This window comes from Harpia harpyja, chromosome 10 (genome assembly GCF_026419915.1).
Source record: "Harpia harpyja isolate bHarHar1 chromosome 10, bHarHar1 primary haplotype, whole genome shotgun sequence".
In the NCBI taxonomy this organism is placed as follows: domain Eukaryota; kingdom Metazoa; phylum Chordata; class Aves; order Accipitriformes; family Accipitridae; genus Harpia; species Harpia harpyja.
The window spans coordinates 16,494,037-16,514,741 of NC_068949.1; the positions used below are offsets into that span (position 1 = coordinate 16,494,037).

The window sequence follows — 20,705 nt, forward strand, 5'->3', positions numbered from 1 at the left end:
TAGCTGGGCAAAAACTGTTAGCAAAACATATTTCAGGTCTTTTATCAGTTTCCATTCTTTTGATAAGCTACATTGTCTGAGACCTATCATCAGTTTTAAATATCATAAGAAATAACTCCACAATACTATTTTAATTCTTTCCTTCCTTCCTTCCTTTTTCTCCCCAGCCGATGCATCTCCAGCAGCGAACCTACAAAGGCCCTGGAAACCGCCCAGCAAGGTCAAGGACTTGCCAGCAGCAGCAGCACTTCGTTATGCCACCAGCAGCTTTTGGACAGCAATTGGTGAGGAGCCAAATTTCAGAAGGAAGTGATTTCAGAGAAATGCCAATAAGAAAGAAAGGAAATACAGTCTTTCCATACTGAAATTTGAAATTTTAGCAAAGAAGCTTCAGCAACAGTTTGAAAAATTTCTGCTGATTTTGCTGCTGAAAGCCTTGTGACATCGTCAAGGTTGACAGCATCTTACTTGACTCAGGCCAGTGAATTTGACCCCAAATGAAATACAAAAGTAATTTTAACTTCTTTCAGTGGAGTCTGTATCTAGTGCAGAAAAGTGTAAGAAACCAGAGGAAAATTACTCACTCAAGTGGTCAAGGGGGGGAAACTGTGAGAAAGGATAGGTTCCCTCAGTATGAAAGAAAGCAGTAAGAAGTATCACAGTTCAGATATTCAATTTTAATAATGTAGTTTTTAATATATTAAAATAAATATATGGCATTTCCTCTGCCTTTCAGTACCTTAGTTCTGATCCAGCACTGCACAATTTAAGCATTTGTTTAAATTCAACAAGCTGTAAGCACCTGCTTAGAACTAGGTATTTGTTATAGCATGTTTCCTGAAAACAGGTCATAAACTGTAATAAATCTTGGACTCTCTAAGTATCTCTTATGCTTTCTATTTCCATCCTATTTTGAAACAGCATGGCAAATGAAAAGGAATGAATTTACATTGTAAGCATGTTACAAATATGAGTGGCATGTTTTGAGTATAGCTAGGAGCTCGTAGTTAGTAAGATTTATGAATATGGGAGGGTGAGGAAATAATTTCTCAAGCACAAAAACATTAAACTTTCAAAATTCTTCCTTAGATAAAATAACTTGTAAAGTTAATATCAGAATAACCTGAATAGATATATAATCTGAAGGATTATACTGTGAAATTAAATTACTTAGTTGATTCTGAAACATCTCTTTTAAAAACATTTTTTGATATCTACTTATTTTTGAAATCAGTGAAATTGAATAATGTCATTTGTAAAACGGCAAAATGAACTCTTCAGCTTCTCATTAATTTCCAGGGGAAATTCACAAAACCAACTCTGGATTTTATATGAATAATTATTTTCTGACCAGCTAAGTTAGATACACTAAGGAAATAAGCATATGTATCTGTATGTCCTACTGGAAAGCCAGCCACTTGCATGTTGGTCTCCATAATGGTTATGGAACATCCAGTCTTTTTTGATGACTGTTTTTGAGTGGAGACTTCATGTAAAGTCTAAACAACGACAGGAAAACATGATCACAGCATCAGACTTTCGGAATCTCTCCTGTACATACAATGTTCTTGGAATTTAATCAGGAACATAACAAAACAAATTACAAATTTTTGGAACTCCAATTTGGATTTATTTAGAAAACCTGGGTTTAGAGTTGTTTCCGCATCTATAAACTCATGTAAGTAAACTGGAATATTCAGCTTCACTGCTGCAATCTTTAACATTACAATTGAGATTCCCGAAGGTAATTTACTGAGATAAACAATCTAATAATTAATTTCCTTTTATGTTCATGCAACCTAACATTAATATTAGGTTTATGCATATTCATTTTGCCAAACTATAGAATGCACAGTTATAAAACTAGAAACTATTAATAATTCAAAGTTACTCTCCATTTAATATATTGATTTTATAATTTTTGTTTTTAAAACAAATGGGCCTTATATGTTCTACTTTAGAGATATTTGGCAATAAAGTGTTGTTACTTCAGCAAGAAATAAAGTCACTAGTCATTTATAAAAGTCTAAGCCATAAAGAGCAGCCCATTACTGTACTCTCCCTCTGTTGCTAGCACTTTCAGCTCTTTCTTGATTATCCTAAAAGGAATAATTGGAAGCGCATAGTGTTTAATTATAGTTCTAAACTTTCTCAGATTGAATTTATTTTAAAGAAGGACTTTTAATTTAATGGTGCATAGGGAAGTGCACATTTCGAGCAGCAGGTGTTATACAATTGTCAGAGTAAGAAAGTCAGGGTCAGTGTCTTCATGGAAACTTTTTTCTTAAAGGGTGCACCATTCAGAGTTTCTGTAGCTGTTAGCAATATTTTAAATTTTTGATACATCAAATTAAACCCAAGGATTATCCCCCATGCAGGAGGAATGCTTTGATAACTCTTAAGCATGATCAAGGTACATCTGCCTGATGAAGAAGCTCCTGAAAATCTGTGGACTAAAAGCTAACATATGATAAGGGTTGAGGCGCTTTAAATTTGTTGGGTTTTACACCTTTAAGACACTGGCCAGTGTCACAGTTATGATACTGTTTTATGTGGCCTCTACGCAACCCAGTTTAGACACTCTTATTTACTTTTTGGACAGTTTGCCAGATGGAGCCACAGCCAGGGAGTTAGGGATTGATTAGTATCTTACCATTACTGCATTTCATTTATTTGATAAGACTCCTTGACTCAACTGGAGGTGCTCATTTTCTCATTACTCTTCAAACTGCCGTTCCTAGAATCTGGCATAAGCACACTTCAACTCTTCCCAGTAACCCTCAACTATCATATTTATAACGCAGGTAAAAAACCAAACCCAACACACCCACCTCCTACTGAGATGATGAAGCACTATTGTCCTGTGAGTTCACCTCTGAAGCATTATTTCTACTCGTTATTTTTAGACACAGCTCTCCCCACCACCTCATCAAAGTCATGGCTGTTCCAACCCAGCTCTCTACCACTCCCTACAACAGTGCAAAACCAAGAGGGGCACAGCTGAATAACAGAGGAACATTTTATTCACACTATGCTCTGTTGTTGACTGCATGTTCTTCCAACTGACAATCCCATTTTGCCTTTTCTGAATCTCTCTTCATCACCAAAAAACCCAAGCCTTTCCAGGAAGAACAGGAACACCTTATTCTCTTTTTCTTTCTTCTGCAGACCTAAAATGCATAATGACATTTCTAATGCAGTGGCAAAATGGCTGTGTCTGCTCACGATTTATAGTACAACCAAAGAGTTTGCAGAGACAAACTGTCCTGCCACGGCATCCTCCCAGCTAGCATCACTGTCATACTCTAGGTCCAAAGAACAATTAAACAAAATCCCTCAAGACATTAGAACAGGTAGGAGTGTTTAGATGAAACATGAACCAACTCAAACCTTCACTCAAATCATGCACAAACTACCCCTGAAGTTTGAGGGGAAGAAAAAGGGGGAAAAAAAAGACCTGGTGACTTTTCCAACTTCTTTTTTTCCTAATAGAAATGTCAATTTTTTTTTTTTTTTAAATAAAAAGTAGTCCTCATCAGATTTCCTACCCATTAAAATAAATTCTAACAAGGGGGATTCAGATAAGCATCCAAACTTTCAAATAGTGCAAACCTCCACATTTTTGATGCTCAGCCACCGTGACTAACTTCACGCAGGTACTATTTATATTGATATGTGTTCTCTCATTAGCTCCAGTTGGAACAGGAATGAGGGATGATAACCATACAGAACATATTTATAGATACAGTGGCACTGACAAGCATGTAATGTAACTGCTATGAGTTTTTTGCAACTCAAATTACACACATAACAATAAATATTATAAAATAATGTTCAGTTGGGAAGATAGAGTAAAAAGTGAGTATTTCACCTGAAAATAGTTTAGTACAGATGGTTCCACCATACTTGCATAGTTCAATATGCTTGCGCATTACAGATACTCATTATGCAACTACATCAGCAGTTTACAACTATTAGCTACAGGTTACAGATATCTGCAGAGAACTTGTCTCTTCCTGCATTTCTAACTCTACCTTTGTTCTCAGCATACAGAAACAAAAGGAACATTCAGGGATATGAAATGAAATGTAAAAAGGAGATGGTATGTTTAAACTTATTTTCAGAAGAGGAAAGTGATTATCGCACTGATAGTAAAAGACACAAAATTATTATTGTCAAAAAAAGAACTGAAAAGGACACAATCCCTTCTTTCCTGATGTCAGAAAATTGAAACAAGAAGACGTATTACTCCTGTTTACTTTTTTTTTGGACTTAAATAGTGTAGCCATGGGGAACTGTTCTAGCCTGTCCAGAGATAACAACAGCTTCAAAAGGAGGGGAGAAGCTGAAGAATTGTAAAGCCGTAAAAAGGACAGAAGCTAAATAACAAACACGCTAGACGAAGGCTCTTACTTTGTTTTGAAGTAGAACGCTGCACAAAGCATGCCCACTACGACTATGCCAAAGACGATACAGGAAATAGACAGCACCTGGCGCTGGTACACTTCTTCGCTCTCTGTGAACAGCAAAATTGAGAATTATGAAAGCATCAGAAAACAATACTTGTGAAAAGTGGATTTCAGCACATCATGGTTTCACTAATGATGGACAGATACGAGAGATTTGGAAGTCTGGGTTGGCCAATTCCTCAACAGAATGGATGCTTCTCTGAACCTCTCATCTAGGTAAGGTTCACAGAGTCGTGACCTCCTAGGAAAGTTTTAGAATATGGTTCCAATACACACTGAGAGATGAATAATAATAAAAAACAGGATAGTTTAATATTTTCTTTGCCCTACATGCTATTTTTCAGCTTTTTTAGAAAGCTTCTACTGTCAATAGGAGAAAGAGCCCTACAACCATGGAGTTTTTCTGGCTTAAGGGAAGACCCATCAGAGCTCTCACAAGGTCCCATAAGATTCAGAGTTCTTTTTTACCTACCCCCAAAATGTAAGGGGTTTTTTTTGACTGAATGGTGATTACAATGCCTTACTCCCATGTCATTCCCTGTACTTGAAGCTTACGTACAACATACCACAGTAAAAAATTAATTCAATCAACTTGGATGGAACCCAGTGACTACTATGCTACAATGCACCAGATATTGCTTTCATGGGAGTCTATTTTTTAAAAAGAAGTTTCCTTAATAAATCTCATAATCTTCTAATTAATTTTAAAACAGGAACAGAATGAAAGAAAAAAAAAGAAAAAAGCTAAGAAAATAAAAGAAAACACTCATTCATGACAGCAGACAGAAGCTGATAGGCAACTGGAGTTTCACACACGGAATTCATCAACAGCTCCTTAAGTGTTATAGTTTATTTTTATTTCAACTGCTTCTCTAGTCCAAAGTGCTAGCATGCTAACCAGATTGTTATTTTTTAAGATCAGTTTCTCCAAACATGCAACATACAAACCAGTATTTTCATTCATATATTTTAGGTAGAAACACAACATATAAGATTATCAAAGCACAGGACAAGCACCGTACACCAACAAACATACATTGCCTTTCTAGGTTGGAGATCTTCAGTGCAGACCACCCCCCCCATATGAATACCAGACACACATGTCACGTAGGTGAGAGTAACTCCATGTTCCAGGTTCGTAAGTCGCAGGTTCACAAGAATAAAATATTGTATGACAACATCAAGGTGAATTTAGGCAAATATTGAAAAAAATCTAACTGGAAGTTCAGTCAAATACTATCTGGTGTTATAATGACTGAAGACTATGTGCAGTATCCTAATCAGTACTAATTATTAATTTCTCAAGAATGAATATCACAGTGCTGTTAGTAAACATTTGGAATCTTAAATACAGTCACTTGCCTCTTGTAAAAGTCCTAGTCCTTTTTCATAAGCTATTTCAAATAAAATTACAAGTACCAAACCTTTATTTCTTAATGACTTCTTTACTTGCTCACTCAAAGAACACCACAGTGATTCAGAAGCCATTTCTAAGATGGAAAATGTCCTCAGCTCCTGTTGACTTTTTCCCCTCATTTAATTTTGAAATTCTGAAAGTTGAACTTCTAAAATATTGTCTTAAAAAGAAAAAGAAGCAAATATAGTAACTTACACTTTTTACATGTCTAAAATATATCTGGAAAGGTTGTAATTCAATAGGAAATCCTGATAACATTGCAGTAAAACTGATTCCAGTAGAGCTTTAGGCCCATTCCTCATGGGCATATACAAAATTTGAATCTAGACAGCAAATCCTCATTGGCAATGAACTAAATATTTGGGGTTTTAATTTCTTTTTTTTTGTTTTGTCTGTTTATGTTTACTAGCCTCTGTAAACACAATTATCCACCTTCCATTTCCACTGCAGTACACAAAGGACTAATCTTAAAAATTTTGAATTATTATGTTGAGGTGGATCACACTGCAAATACGTGAATTGTTCAGTTCAGCAATTGTTAATCTATTCTGCCTGAATACCAATTTCAGCACCTACTGCCTAAGACCACAACTAAAACATACATACTTATGAACTGTAATTTCACTCAAATAGCGCATATAAACATAAAAAAAAAATCTATGTATTAAAAGAAACTGACTTAAGTAATGTGTGCAAAGAGGCTTAATTTTGCTTTACTGGCAACCTAAGTCCTCATTAAATACTTTCTTTTTTTTTTTCTTTTGTTATTTTTTTGAGAAATGGTGAGTTTAATGCAGCTATGTTCTTTCGTCAGTCCTGAATAGCTATCACTGTCTTGTTAAAGATGCTATAGAATATGTCTTACCAAGATAAAAGCAAGTCAGAGACTAGACAATATTATCTTGCTCAAACAACTATGTGAAGATTTAAGTCTTTTGTGTAGTCAGATTAATCCCTGTCAAAAAGCTTTCAACACATGCTGATCAATGCTTTCTTTCCTTTTAGTTTATTTTGTACAGTGCATATTTAAAGAACTACTTATTGATTAACTTTACTCCATTTCTTAGACACCTTTGTTCATTTTTTTTATATCTTTTAAACCTTTATCTGTGTATTGGACTCCACCATTTTTTGACTCCCAACATCTTAAAGTATAATCACTTAAGCATTTTTCCATTCTCTAATCTTCTACATTGGCTTTTTTAACCCCCCCCTGCCCCTTACCGATAGAAATATTATCTGTCTCTCCCTGCAAACTTTGAAGGTCTCCTCATTATTGCCTTGATTTAACCTCACTATTGCTCTAAACACGTATAGCACAGCTGAGATCCTCTCTAGCCAAGGTGTACTGGATAGGGCCTTTAAATAAGGCAGAAGCCAAGTACTGCAAAGCACTTTTGCTCTCACAGAACAGAAAGCTGTAGAAATTCTACGTGTAGAAAAGAGAAGAACTGAAAATTCCTTCTGCTTAGTTGAAGATGTGCATCAACTTGTGCATACACTTATTTACATACTGAAACAAACTTCCCAAGGTAATCTAAAGTGTGACTGAAATTATGATAAGTCTCTCTTTATTCGCATATATTCATATATTCCTTGTGAAGTAAATCACCCTAATTACATTCTATTGAAATAAATACTCTAGGGAGCGGATTCCTCATTTAATGAGCAGCCAAGAAAATATTTCAGCTTAAACCCAAAATATAAACTGCCATGGATATTCTTGGATAATCCAGTTGAGGAGTTAAGACTACAGAACATGAATTCCACCAAGCATTCAATTTATACAAAATACATAACCTATACCAACACTAATACAACCACAGACCACAGTGCTGAAAATTAAGAGAGTCAACTGTTTAGATGCAGACTATTTTGTTTAACAAAAATTATGGAAACAAAGATCTTTCCAGCACATAAAGACAAGACAAATTCACATGGGACATGAAGCCTTCTGAAAGGCTGGGTTCCCATAGACAAGTCCTCATTCACTGTGTGCGCTGTTACATGTCTAGCCCATTTTTATTTATGCTATTGATCCTTACTAATTTTTATTCCTGCTACAAAATTGTCTCTCTCCCTTCACCTCTGTCATGTCATTCCAGTGAATGTAAACTTCTTGTGCCTTAAGTGCTCCTTTTTCTAAGCTGATCTCACACGTTTGCTCCCATTATGAAACACAAAATGACTACTGGTGATCCATGGAAGCAAAGTTTCTTCCAGCACTCACATCACAGTCAAATTTCATCTGTCTGTTACTAAAAAAAAGTACATGCCATATTCCAGGTAGTAGGGTTTGGGGGTTTTTTATTCTCTTGCTCTTTAAAATTTACTCTTAAAGGCTGTCATCTGTCTGCTTTATGCATGTGGAAAGACTCACTGAAGCATACATATAAGTCTTTAGAGGATTAAAAAGGGTATGGTAGACGTGTTTTTCTCATGATTGTTCCTTCTAAAAGATACGGTAGTTTTGTTGTGTAAATAAGCTGAAACTTGGCTCTTCTTTGTGACTTTATGATAAAAGTAAGAACACTGGTACAAGGTCCCTGAGAAACAGCCACGTATGTTTCTAACCATATTACTGAGAAACATAATTTAGTTAATTAAAGCAGATTATGTTAGGCTTTGTTAGCACCTGAATCCACAATATAATTACCAGCCATAATCACTGGATCCTCTAGTTCTATTGTGTATTTTCTGAATTCATTGAAATATCTTTGAAAGGTATTTCAAATATGAAGAACAGCACTGTGCATGTGGCCTAAGCAAAATGATAACAAAACTAAAATAGTAGCTTTCCCATTGTGGTGCTTATTTCAATGGCTCTTGAATAAAACCTCAGTATGGTCACAAGCATCACAGAGAATAATTATTGAATATTCAGACTGAGCCAACTGAGAAATTATGACATTTCCCATACAAATGCATTACTTAAGCTTTGCTCTATAAAGAAAAAAAAATACCAATAAATGTGCAGATTAATTTTTCTGCTGAAGTTTTTAGTCCCAGCCCAAAAAGCACCACAAAGCCTAAGAGCATTCAGCATTCCCTTATCTTCCTCACTCCCCTCCCATAAATGGACCCGCTCTGCATTGCTGCAAGTAACAACATGCTGTGGTATAAATATGGAAAGCCCAGTATCTTGCCATTAGTATGCATGACAAACAATTGCTTTCCACGTGCTTTCTCCCATCGATAAATGCCATGAAATCTTTATGAAAAAAACTCTATGACTTATTTTTCACCAGAAAATTTAGAGATGTTCTTCTTCACCTTTTTCTCAATCCCTGCCATTTATGAGTTAACAGAGGAAGCATGGCCTAATGGATAGAACATAAAACCAGCTTTTCCTCAATAAATTACAAGACAGCATGAAGACAGACTTTCGTTTTGTCCCCATGCAAAAACTAAGCCATGCAGACGCAGTGAAGTGGGCACTGTCACCTCTGCTGGAACCTCACCGCCACACACTTTTTTCATTTCCTTTCATTCCCTGCCCGTGCATTTTCTGACCCACCTCTTAGCACGCCACATTGTATTAGAATGTCCTGCAGAGCCAGAACCTTGCTACTGAGGTGAACCTCAACAGTATCATTTGCCACTTACACTCTTATTGGTGTCCTGCATCCTTAAAGTCCCATATACAACAACAGAGGAGGACTACATGGAAACCCCATACATAATGGCAAGATTTCCAATAAAATACAGATTCCTGTAAGTTAAAAGGCAAGAGCATAGTTAAAGCATACTTCTCAATATACTTAGATTTATGTGACAAGTACTGAACTATATATGGCATTCTAAATTTAATTCATGAAGAGAATAAAAAAAGCCTGCATGTTGCACAAAATCTGTGATTGCCTCAGCATCAGACTTCCAACTCTCCAAGAGTTTTCTCTGTTCTTTCACTTGCAAAAACCTACCGTACAGATTCACTGCCATATGCTGTAGCTTGTGCTAGGGCAGAACAATTTAACAGTTGAAATGCTACAAGCCACAGTTCACAAATTTCTTCTCTGACCGTGGGTAAGTCAAGACCCTTGTTCTTTCTGTAACCATGAGGATAATATTGCCTCTTCCAGTTCAGTGATTAACATGATAAAATTTAATATAAACATATTAACCTCTAAAGCAATGAAGTCTATGCAAATACATGAAATACATAAACCTGCCCCAGATAATTCTGTTCCAATATCTTTAAGAGCATATGCATTACTTCACATAAAATACCATGCTTCATTCTAATTCTCAGCTACCTTTACTAGACACTGAGTTTTCTTCCTTCAACTTTTGTCTGTCTGGGTAGAATTTCCCTTTAAAAAGGGCTTCAAAACACTTCGGTTCACAAATTAGGAGTGGAAGTTTGTATCTGCTGTCATTTGCAGAAAGGGCAGAGTCAAGGTTAATTGCACAGATTCACATTTCAAACTGGAATCAGAGCAAGCTGACTTCTACTGGCAAAAGTTCATCAAGCGTTTCATAGTTTTGATAGTGATTCTCTCTTGGGAAGAACCGTTCAATGATTCTGATTGTAACAAAGATTAACAAAATACATTTTCTACTTGTGGAATGTCCACAGCAGAAGGATCTTAATGAGAGCGAAGTGAAATAGATGTAGCCCATTATACATTATAATTGCATGATATCATACATTGTTTGACTATTGGTATTTAACACTAGTGAGATAATTTTCTGCTTACACAGAAGGCAGAAAAGGAAGGGATGAGTGTTCAACCTGGCCGACCCATTTTGAGTACTTGATTCTACAATATTAATGCTGCATTAGCACTGGTTTTGCATGGAATATTAAAAATGAAGCAATGAATTAAGTATAATGTTACAGACTCATCATGAAAAGGGATGCAAAGGTATGTGCTCTAACCCTGAGCTCTCAGGCACTATTTTAGGTTGGTGAGTGAAAGGTGATATCTCATTCAAAAAATTAATGAACCAAAATTTCCTGAAAAATTATTTCCATCAAGCCCATCCTTAAAAACCCCCACAAAATGAAATGAGCCAAACAGTGGAGAGTTATCCACAAAAAAGAAAAAAGAGAGGCTAACCTTACACAACAATGTCTAGTGTTGTCTATAGTTGCAACAGGAGTGAAGGTGCCAATATTCTTAGTAAGTGCTACTTGTTATGAAGTGAAAATTCAATAAGTACTTTTAAACAGCAAGATCATATTTCTGAAGGTAAATTAATTTTAACTTTGGTTTCCTAAGAAACAATCATTTTCTTTTATCTGCAGGGAACTTGGGAATTTGTGTCATCTATAACCAGAACTCAAATCTAACAAACATTCAAAGTCTTAGCTAAGTACATTCAGTGCAACATATTTATTAAATCTTAGGCATGAAATAGCTCCATAGGCAGCTAAGGGATGAGAGGTAGCTTTTTCCTTTTTAAAAAAAGTCTGGTTAGGAGTTTTTGTGTATTGACAATTTACAAGTAACACAATCCAATTCTGTTACAAACTTTACCTATTTTCATTCTGTTTCTAAGATGGATAAGGTCAGTCATCTATCCACAAAAGTCATTACCTAAGTCTCATCAGCCTCTGTGTGCACGCTAATTTTCCTTTTTGAAAGTTTCAGTTTTAGAATTTATTATAGCAATTCTAAGTTTCTCTAAGACCTTCTATTACTGCAGAAATACACCCAGTAAGCTAACCTGTACTACATTATTATGACATACTAATAAGAATAAAAATTACATATGAACCTTGTTTTTATCTTATTCATTTTTGATACAACCTGAATATAAATGTTCTAACTTGAGTTTGCTAAGTATAAGAGAAAAACAAACATGAAGGCCATTCTTCCTCCCTCCCATGACTTAACTTCCAGTCTGGATATACAGGAAAAAAAGTTACCCGGTTAATAGAAGTTGACAGCTAAAAATCTATGGCAATATTTTAGTGAATGAGCATGCTGAAAAACAACTTGTGATAAAAAGGGTAAAGTTGTCTAAAACTCTGATCTTCTGACAGTAATCTTCCTGCATGTTGGCTGCCTGCATTTTTGCTGATATGTGAAAGGGATGAGCAGCTAAGGAGCAGCCCCCTAAGGAATAGCAGTCCCGAAGGAAAGAAACTTGATATCTGGTGGAGAGAAAAACAACTCACTAAAAGATCTGAAACATTTAATTTCTATTTCATATTAGACCACTGTTGAGGGCATTACTGCTAAAAATGCATCAGGTTGCTGAAGAAATAGTATCATGGTAAGAGGGTGTGAAATTCTGGGCAAACCAGCTACACCTAAAGATGAACTCTTGCCCTAATTTCACGTGAAAACTTGCAGCTTTGAGATACAAAGCTGAAGACTTACTGAAGTTTTTCCTGGGCAGTAAGGACTGCACATGGCCCTATATGCTGTAGTATTCCTGCAACTGAGTTGCAATTGAGAAAAGAGAGGAACAGCTCTCAGCAGAGAAGAGCAGGGAAGCAGCAGGCATTTTCAAAGAAACTGTCCCCCTTTCTCCCAAAAGACTGTGTCATGTCTGAAATGGAGGGGGACGGGACCCCACAGAGCACCTATTTTTTTGTCATCTCCTATTGTTCAGTGCAGAAGGGCACTGACCAACAATAATACTCCAGTCACCAAGCCAAACTCATCCAATTTAGTTATAACTCAATCAGCCATCAGCAATTAGTCCCATAAGCAGTATACCAGTTACTGGTTTCTGGACACTGAAAGCTCTGCCTTTCTTTATTACCTCAAATGAAAACAAAAAAGAGATTGAGAATAGCGAGAGGAAGTAGACACCAGTGAATAGGAACATCCAAATCTTAACAGCATGATGAGGCAGAACAGTTTGCCCCCTCATTCTTTGATCCTGAAAGAAACTTTAGAGCCTGATATCCCCTCTTTGTATGCTTTTTCTTGGTGTGTATTCACATTGCATAAGAGAGAACCTCAGCATCAATGCTGTGTGAGTGCTTTTCCTGGCACGACAGGCGGCACCGAGAACCCACCAGGGAAGGGACAGCACCGGCAGCACAGCAGCAGTGACTGACGCAGCCAGCAGAAAATGAATAGCAATGGAGTGGTACCAAAGAAGCCAACTACAAAAATACATGGAAAGAAAAACCCAGTGGGACAGCTGGAACTTTTTAAACCTTTGCAGTACTCTGCAAGTCTAGGGGGTGCAAAACCTCTTCATAGTACCATATGCTTGCTAGTACCTCAGTACTGAACTAATAGCTAAAACCACTTGTGGTTTAGTTACTAAAACCTCTCAGGTAACAGCTAAAACTTCAAGATCTCCCATCAAGTCTTACTCTTTATGTCACTTCTGCTTACTGAGAATCACAGGTCCAAGTCCCTCTAGCTTCTACCGCCATGTCCAGGAGATGCAAATTCAAGCCCTTAAATGAGGTCTTTCACCATCAGACCACTCTCGGTGACAGGATCATACTAAGTCAGCAGGCAAGAAGGGGATGCAAGGTGTTGGTAATTGAGTTTCACAGCCAAACACCAACCAAGCAGACAGTCTGCACAGTTCCAGTTACCTTTGTGTTGACAGCACTGTTGACCTTTCTCATACAATGGTTTTGAAACCATCTGAAATTTAGGTAAGGAAATCCACATAACTGTAATACATTACAAAGTCTGAATGTTATCTGCTGGTCTTCCATTGAGCAAAGAAATTTGCAACGCTTTCTGCATCGTACAGAAAAAAATTTCTAGTCTTTCACAGATACGCAAAAAGCTTCAGAGCATAAATTACAAAAGCTTAAAGATTGGAAAATATTACAAATGTACAGTGTTGTTGTTGTGTTGTTTGGTTTTTTTTTAATTAAATAACATTCTTTCCAAAAGGATTTAGGGTTTTTTTTCAGTGGTTATGTTTCCATGTATATTCTTCCAGGCTATCAATTATTTGCCAGGTCCTAGAGAACTTTCATACCATACATTTCCCACAGACAGTATTATTCCCTTGCTCTCTCTCTGACAGAGTGTGTAAGCTTCACAACTCTGTATGAGAGTCTTAATGGGGGGGAAATAGTATACTATCCTGCTCCAGAATGATGACTCACCCCTTTTCCCTATCTTAATTTTTGGCTCCTTCTTGGCACATCTCTTCATGTTCCCTCTCTGATTTTGTTATCTTCCTTTCTTTTTCTTATTTTTTTTATTGTAAATCTTATAACCAAACACAGTTATGCAGTTTAAAAATGTCTTTGCTATCACCTTTTTTTCCCCCGCCATCAGCATGAAAAATCTTCCAAAGTGAAAATTCCATTCAGCATACATTCTTCTTGTAATGTGACCTCTATTTCTGCAAAGTCCATGCTTAACTGAGCTTTTCAGCTCTCCTGAGGCCCTGGTTCAGCCAGACTTTGTGCTGGTGAATGGAGGAGCAGAGGGAAGGGCATTTAGACACAAGCTTCCTGCATGACTTATTGTAGAGTGTGTCATGGTTTCTTAAGATATATACATATACATAGGGACTAATCCAAAGACCATTAAGTGCAACAGGCGTTGGATCAGATACATAATCACTGCACTTTAAATTGTTTTATATATAACTCCATAAAGACAGTTTCTGAGAGGTTTATTACATAAAATATTATGGCTTTATAAAGCAATAGCATTCTCTAATTCTGCCTTAGTAACTCCTTAGCGGATGAGGGTTGTTATTCCTAAGATCCTAAGCACGGCTAACATCTAATATAATAATGTCTTAATTTCCCAGCTGATATTTTATTTGATCTCACAGCTTGCACTGCTATTATCAACAAAGCCCCGTCACTGGAATTTCTCCCACAGGTGAGGCTTATATATTCTGTATCTGGCTCGCTAGTATTGAACATTCCACTGAAATCTCAAGCTTACATCAAAGCTGCCGAAGTATATTTGACAGTTATTGTTGATGGGTACATTGTCAGGAGCTCACAGTAAGTCAAGCAATATTATAATTAAGTGCCATCTCTGTTTTGACTGCTGCTGTTTTAAGCAGGGTGTTTTTATAGATTTTTTAACAAAAATATGGTCTGAGCAGTGACAGAAGAACCATAGAAAATGATCGTTAATAACTTGAAATATTTTTTGCTTTTCATCTTCATACGCTGCAACGGAAATGTGGTGTTCTACCCGGGAAGGCCCTGGAGGGTGAGGGCACAGAGGATAAGGACAAGGGCTTATTCAGCTGCAGAAAGATGTGACAAAGGACACTGTTGCTACTGAAGTACAGCAGTTTCTGAGTAAGACTCTGCAGGCACAGGACTACATGTTTACTGAGAGGGTTGTCAAACATTGGAATGGGCTGCCCAGGGAAGTGGTTGAGTCACCACCCCTGGAGGTATTCAAAAAGCGAGTGGACAGGGTACTCCAGGGCATGGTTTAGGGGGCATGGTTAATGGTTGGACTCGATGATCTTGAAGGTCTTTTCCAACCGAAATGATTCTATGATTCTATGATTCTTTTTGTTCCAAGCCCCAGCTCCTTGACCTGGCTTCTCCTCACAGGCCAGTGACCAGGGATGAATGTGATGACAAGGAGAGAGACTGCCGGAGGGAGACGGAGAAGTGTCCTTCTTCACAGAGCGTTGTGTCAATCTGTGTTCCCCTTGAAGCCATCCCTGCTCAAAGCTCCCAGATCCATGGAGGATTAAGGGACTGCATACTTATGCACCCATTACTTGTCCTGCTGATCTTCCCTACCTACTCCATGACTGGAAATTGGAGACGGAGATCTGGCTTGGCGTGCGCTGTCCCTCACCTCTACAGGTGCACCGGCATCCCCTTTACCTTGTCACAAAACATTCCTGTCAGTCAGGTCCCCATCACAGCAAGTGCATGTTCACTCACAATAATGACTACAACACTCAAGTCTAGGCTGGATAAATGATCAGAGAGAAAGCCAGACTGTGTTGGCAGAGAGAGAATAGTAAATATGGTGACTGTAAGCAGCTATACTCTTCCTTTAATCCTCCAGAGGCTTTTTGCCAACATGAGGGATAATGCATCCAGTTGTTCATCCTAAGCAATGGCAGATGCTTAAAGTCTACTAATGTGAATAGCAGTGTTAAGACACAGTTAAGCCCTCAGCCCACAAAATGTCTAGCAGAGCGCTCCCTGCTCTCACCCACATTGAGGGATCTGCTTCGTGTATTTGGCAGTGGCTGCAGGTAGGCAGCAAGCTGCCAAACCCAAGTTGCTCAAGTGCCAACTTGTACATGTATGCAACTGCTGGGACTGCCGCAGTGTGAGCCTTATCACATTCCTTCACTTCGGAAGGATTGAAGAAGGGGATTAAAATCTTTAGCAACTGACATACTGCATGACATCAATAATACATCCTAATTGTGTTCCTAGTTAAAAGAAAGTTACGGTGTGTAATACTGAATACAGTTCTACTTATTCTTGTAACTCCTCTTCCTGGCCTCCCGACAGATATATACAAAAAGCAATATATAGTCCAATCTCTCTATATTAATACATTTAGGTGGGTTTTAAACACATGTGCAAATTGTAGCTCAAAGGCATGCAAACACATGCTTAAAGGTAAGCATGTACATAAACACAAATACATTTTTTACTACTAGATTTTTAGATTTTGAAATCCCTTACATATGCTGATTTTTTTTTCAAGAGTGAAGCACACAAAGTGTCAGAAAAAAAATCCATAAACTTGCCACTTCAAAAAGATGCGTGGTTATACAAAACCCTACAGTGCAACATAACTTCTTATACAGAAGAATAAGAAATTAAACTCAGCAATATCAAAAGTATTTTCAGAATGACACATGCAATAAGTTTAAAGTGACTTAAAAAAAAATAGATAAAATAAATGTTAAGTTATCTCTGACCCTGAGGAGGTTATTGAGAAGACAGAGCCAGCGGCACATGGCAGGAGGGCAAGACAAAACAGACAGTATATGAAACAAGAGAGTTTCCCACTGGATATGAGGAAAAACTTCTTCCCATGAGGACAGCTAGGTGGTGGACCAGGCTGCCCAGGGATTCCATGCAGTGTCCATCCACGGAGGTTTTTGGCACCCAGCCAGTTGACTAGGGCGCTCCTGAGGTCCCTCCAAACCTGAATTATTTGATGACTGCATGAAAGGGAGCGGCTTTACACAGTCACTGTGTGGCAAGCTGAAGGACATATTACACCAATGTCAAACGTTTTCAAGTGAAGCCTAACTGGTGGTACCACTAATAAACACTTCTACACAGAGTGCCTGGGTGGGTGTTACAAGCCAGGAGCTGTCATACACGATAGCGATGCTGGCAGCACAGGGCAGCTTTTGATGTGCTTTATAGCATCTCTGGTCATGATTTTTATCTTAAAATTGCAAATGGAAATACTATGCCAGAAGTAAGCACTACCTCTGGTTCATCACAACATTTTAGCATAAAGCTTACTTTGCCAAGCAGTCACGGCAAAGTGTTTTCTGACTCATGCTTTATATGACAGCCCTTTCTGTACCCTTCAGCTTCATGTCTTTTAAAAAATTCACGTTATTTTCTGTGGCAGTCATGATGGACATCTTATGACTATAGGGCTGAATGGGTGCTGAGCCTTGAACAAACACTGCTGAAACATCACAGCTCTGAGTAAGGCTTAATGAAAAGAATAAGCAGACTTGGAGAGGCTGAACAGAATAAACCAAACAAAGGCAGCTGAATAGCATGCAATAACTTGGCCTACTTGGGCCTGCTTGTGACCCAGTTTGCTTTTCTGCTTGGGCGAGACATATTTTGAAGAGCTTGGAAAGCGCTGAGCGACCGATGGCAGGCTGACGGGGAGGCAGGGGGGAACAGCTGCTGCATTGCCATGGCATGAAAGCAAAAGGTGAAAGAACAGACTGCAGAAGACAGTGCCGTTTATGATCCCAACACCATAGAAGAGGTGTTCATGGAGATGCCTTTATGATTGCAACTGAAATTCCACACAAAAAGGCTTCCTTGCTGGCCGACCTGCTGCCTGTGGCTCTAACTCATTTTTTTTCTCCCCTGCATCTGAAGTTACTCATGTTTTAAAATTATATGCCTTCATATTTCCTAGCAGCTTTAAATAGTTGTGATTAATTCCCTTGTCATTAATTCAGGAAAAAACTAGTTTGCAATATTATCAAGAAGGCAGCTAGGTAAAATCTCTGCACATCTTAACTGTCTTTGAATTTTTTCTTTGCTGTCAGGTGTTCCTAAAGCAAAGGAAAATGCATTGCCTTTCGACATTGCTCTTCATACATCCTCTTTGACAACTCCTATCTGTTTTGCTCCTCTGAGCAGTTCTAGAGAGGACATTCCTTCAGATGACCCTTCTTTACTCATCATCTTAATGGTATACATCTTATACCTACTCTAAGAAACATTCAGAAAACATATGATTCATCAAGTTGCCAACATATTGCCATCATCAATTTCAATTTTCACAATATTGTCAGAGAATGCAGAGGTGCTATGCAAAAATGGTAGTTAGTAACTAAGAGAAATGAATTAAATAAATAGTCATTAAAAAGGTAAGGACTTTCAGCTTCCTCAGTTGCTAGCAATAAAAGAGACATCAAATCCCAGTTTAGATGTCTTTTCCTCTAAAACAGTTTTGTTTATATATGTTATATATATAACAAACATATAAATATATAAGCTTATACTATGTTAATAGCTGGGAACTAGACTCAAGAACCTGCCAGACCGACATTCCTCAACCCCCAACTCTTCTCACTTGCAGCTTTTAATAAATCTCTCTGGGTATTCCCACCTTGTTTAGACTCATTTTTGAGTTGGAAACATTTAAGCTGTGGTTAGGATGGATTAATCTGGGAAATCCACCTGCCAGGACTCTTCTGCAGAGTGGAGCAAGAATCGCTTGGAATAGTGGGACTGATTCTGGTCTACTTTGCAACGTGCAAGAAAATTTCACTGAAAACTTAAGAGTCATACTGGTGTAAATCCAGAACGTGCATGACCGGCCATTACTGTACATTGGCTGGAACAAGACCTGTCATTCAGATGTGAGCCTTCCTCTTATATTTTGTCTCAAAAGCTTCTTATTGAACCAAAAATCCATTTCCAGGTATTCTTAACTGGCACGTGGAACATCAAACATTCCAATAATGCAGAATCAGACCTTAGAAAATACAGATAAGAGAATCAACTACCAGCTATGTGTTCCAATTAAGCAAAGCCTTCATTGATCATGCCTCTATTAGGGAATGCCAGATTTCAGCTCATTAAGAATATTTTCACAGAAGCAACTGCAATATTTGAAGAAAGCAGGTATTTTCCCAGACAAAGGCTTGAGAATCCTCTGACAAGACACTTTGAATGGATTTAGAAATGCTGGCCAGGATGCTCCCTGAATATTTTGCGTATTTATGCTCACCTATTTCCTGCTCCTTGTTTTACTGTTAGCCATCTCATAATGAAATTACATACTAAGTCATTTCTTCACTAAAAGTTTTTTTGTTTGGTTTGTTTTTCCTCTTTAACATTTTGACAAAACCAGTATTATATTCTAGGTATTCTAAAATCAGCCTAAATTTCCATAACGTTATGAGTCAAACTATGTCCTGCAGAGTACCATAACACGGTGATGATTTCTGACCTATGTTACTTGAATTTATAGAGAGAATCATAACTGACATCTCCATCAAATGCTGTGGATGCCTTCAAATTCATTGAGTCATTGAGGTCATTTATGAGATGTTGAACTTCAGTAAGTGACTGTGTCAAAGTGTGTATTTTTGCTTCAGTGAATTCACAAGCATAAGCCAGTCAATGGGAAATAATTTAAGGGTAACTCTTGTACTTGCAATACATTGCAAGCTTACTATCATAGCTTACTATCGGGTTTATCAGATTTTTTTTTTTATAATGACTAGTAACTTTTAGTCTATGAACACCGTAGAAATAATGCAGTCTTTGAAGCTTAATGATTTTAATCATCATTGACAAAATTCAGTCTGCGCAATCACTCTCAGTTATATCCAGTTCAAGTACAAAATACTCTGGAAGCCAAACTTTCCATCTGGCAGGCCCCTAAATTAAACCACATAAATACAAATCACCTTATACATTAGCCAGGACTCTTCATGTAAGTTTTTGGGAAAGAAAAAAAAAAGGGGGTGTTTTCAGTAAATCAGTATCTTCTACTATAAAGTTTAATGAAAAAGCTGCTTTTCTGCAAAAGTAATTTTGGAAGTGAACCCCTTTCAAACCCTGGAAAATGTAAAAAATGTATTTCAAATAATCAAAATATTATTTCTATTTTTATAAATAAACCTATTATGTAAGAGCTGTTTACAAATTATTTTACATTTGTAAAAATAATTTAAAAATTCTGTCAAATACTCACTGCAAGTACTGATGAAATAGTATACTAAATCAGTAGGAAACTTCCCACCTACTTGAAATAGGTTTTCTTAATTGCTCATTGCATATTGTTAGTTTCATAATTGCTTCAACTTGTTAAAACTACCTATGATAACCAAGACCTATTTATGGTAACCAAGGCCAAATTATTGAAAAAATCAACAGCAATTATTTTTAGTAGTATAATTATATGAAACTGTTGTCTTTCCTTCAGAAAAAGTCTGCAAACAGGATAGAGCGAAGCTATTCGCCGATTCTCCTCACTGAAGTTCTTCTCACAGAAAAAACAGTGTTTTAAATGGTGGAAAAAGACGTGAGTTTTTTTCAGAAGAGTCCTTAAGTTTTATTCTTCAGAAAAAAACTAAATAAACTGTAATGAAGGCTGTCAACACTTCACTCTTAGTCAGAGAACAACCACAAGCCAGAAGTAGAAAAGGAACATTGCAGATGCCTTTGAAAGAATTTCTCTGCAAAATTCATTTCCATC

The 20,705-nt window shown here is 37.3% G+C and overlaps 1 protein-coding gene across 1 annotated transcript in view; it reads right to left on the minus strand.

Moving 5' to 3' along the window:
• NRG3 (neuregulin 3) overlaps positions 1-20,705 on the minus strand; it is a 436,962-nt gene that overhangs the window by 28,434 nt on the left and 387,823 nt on the right. Inside the window, 1 exon segment of the mRNA XM_052799207.1 lies at positions 4,414-4,516. Coding sequence (XP_052655167.1) covers positions 4,414-4,516 — 103 coding nt within the window.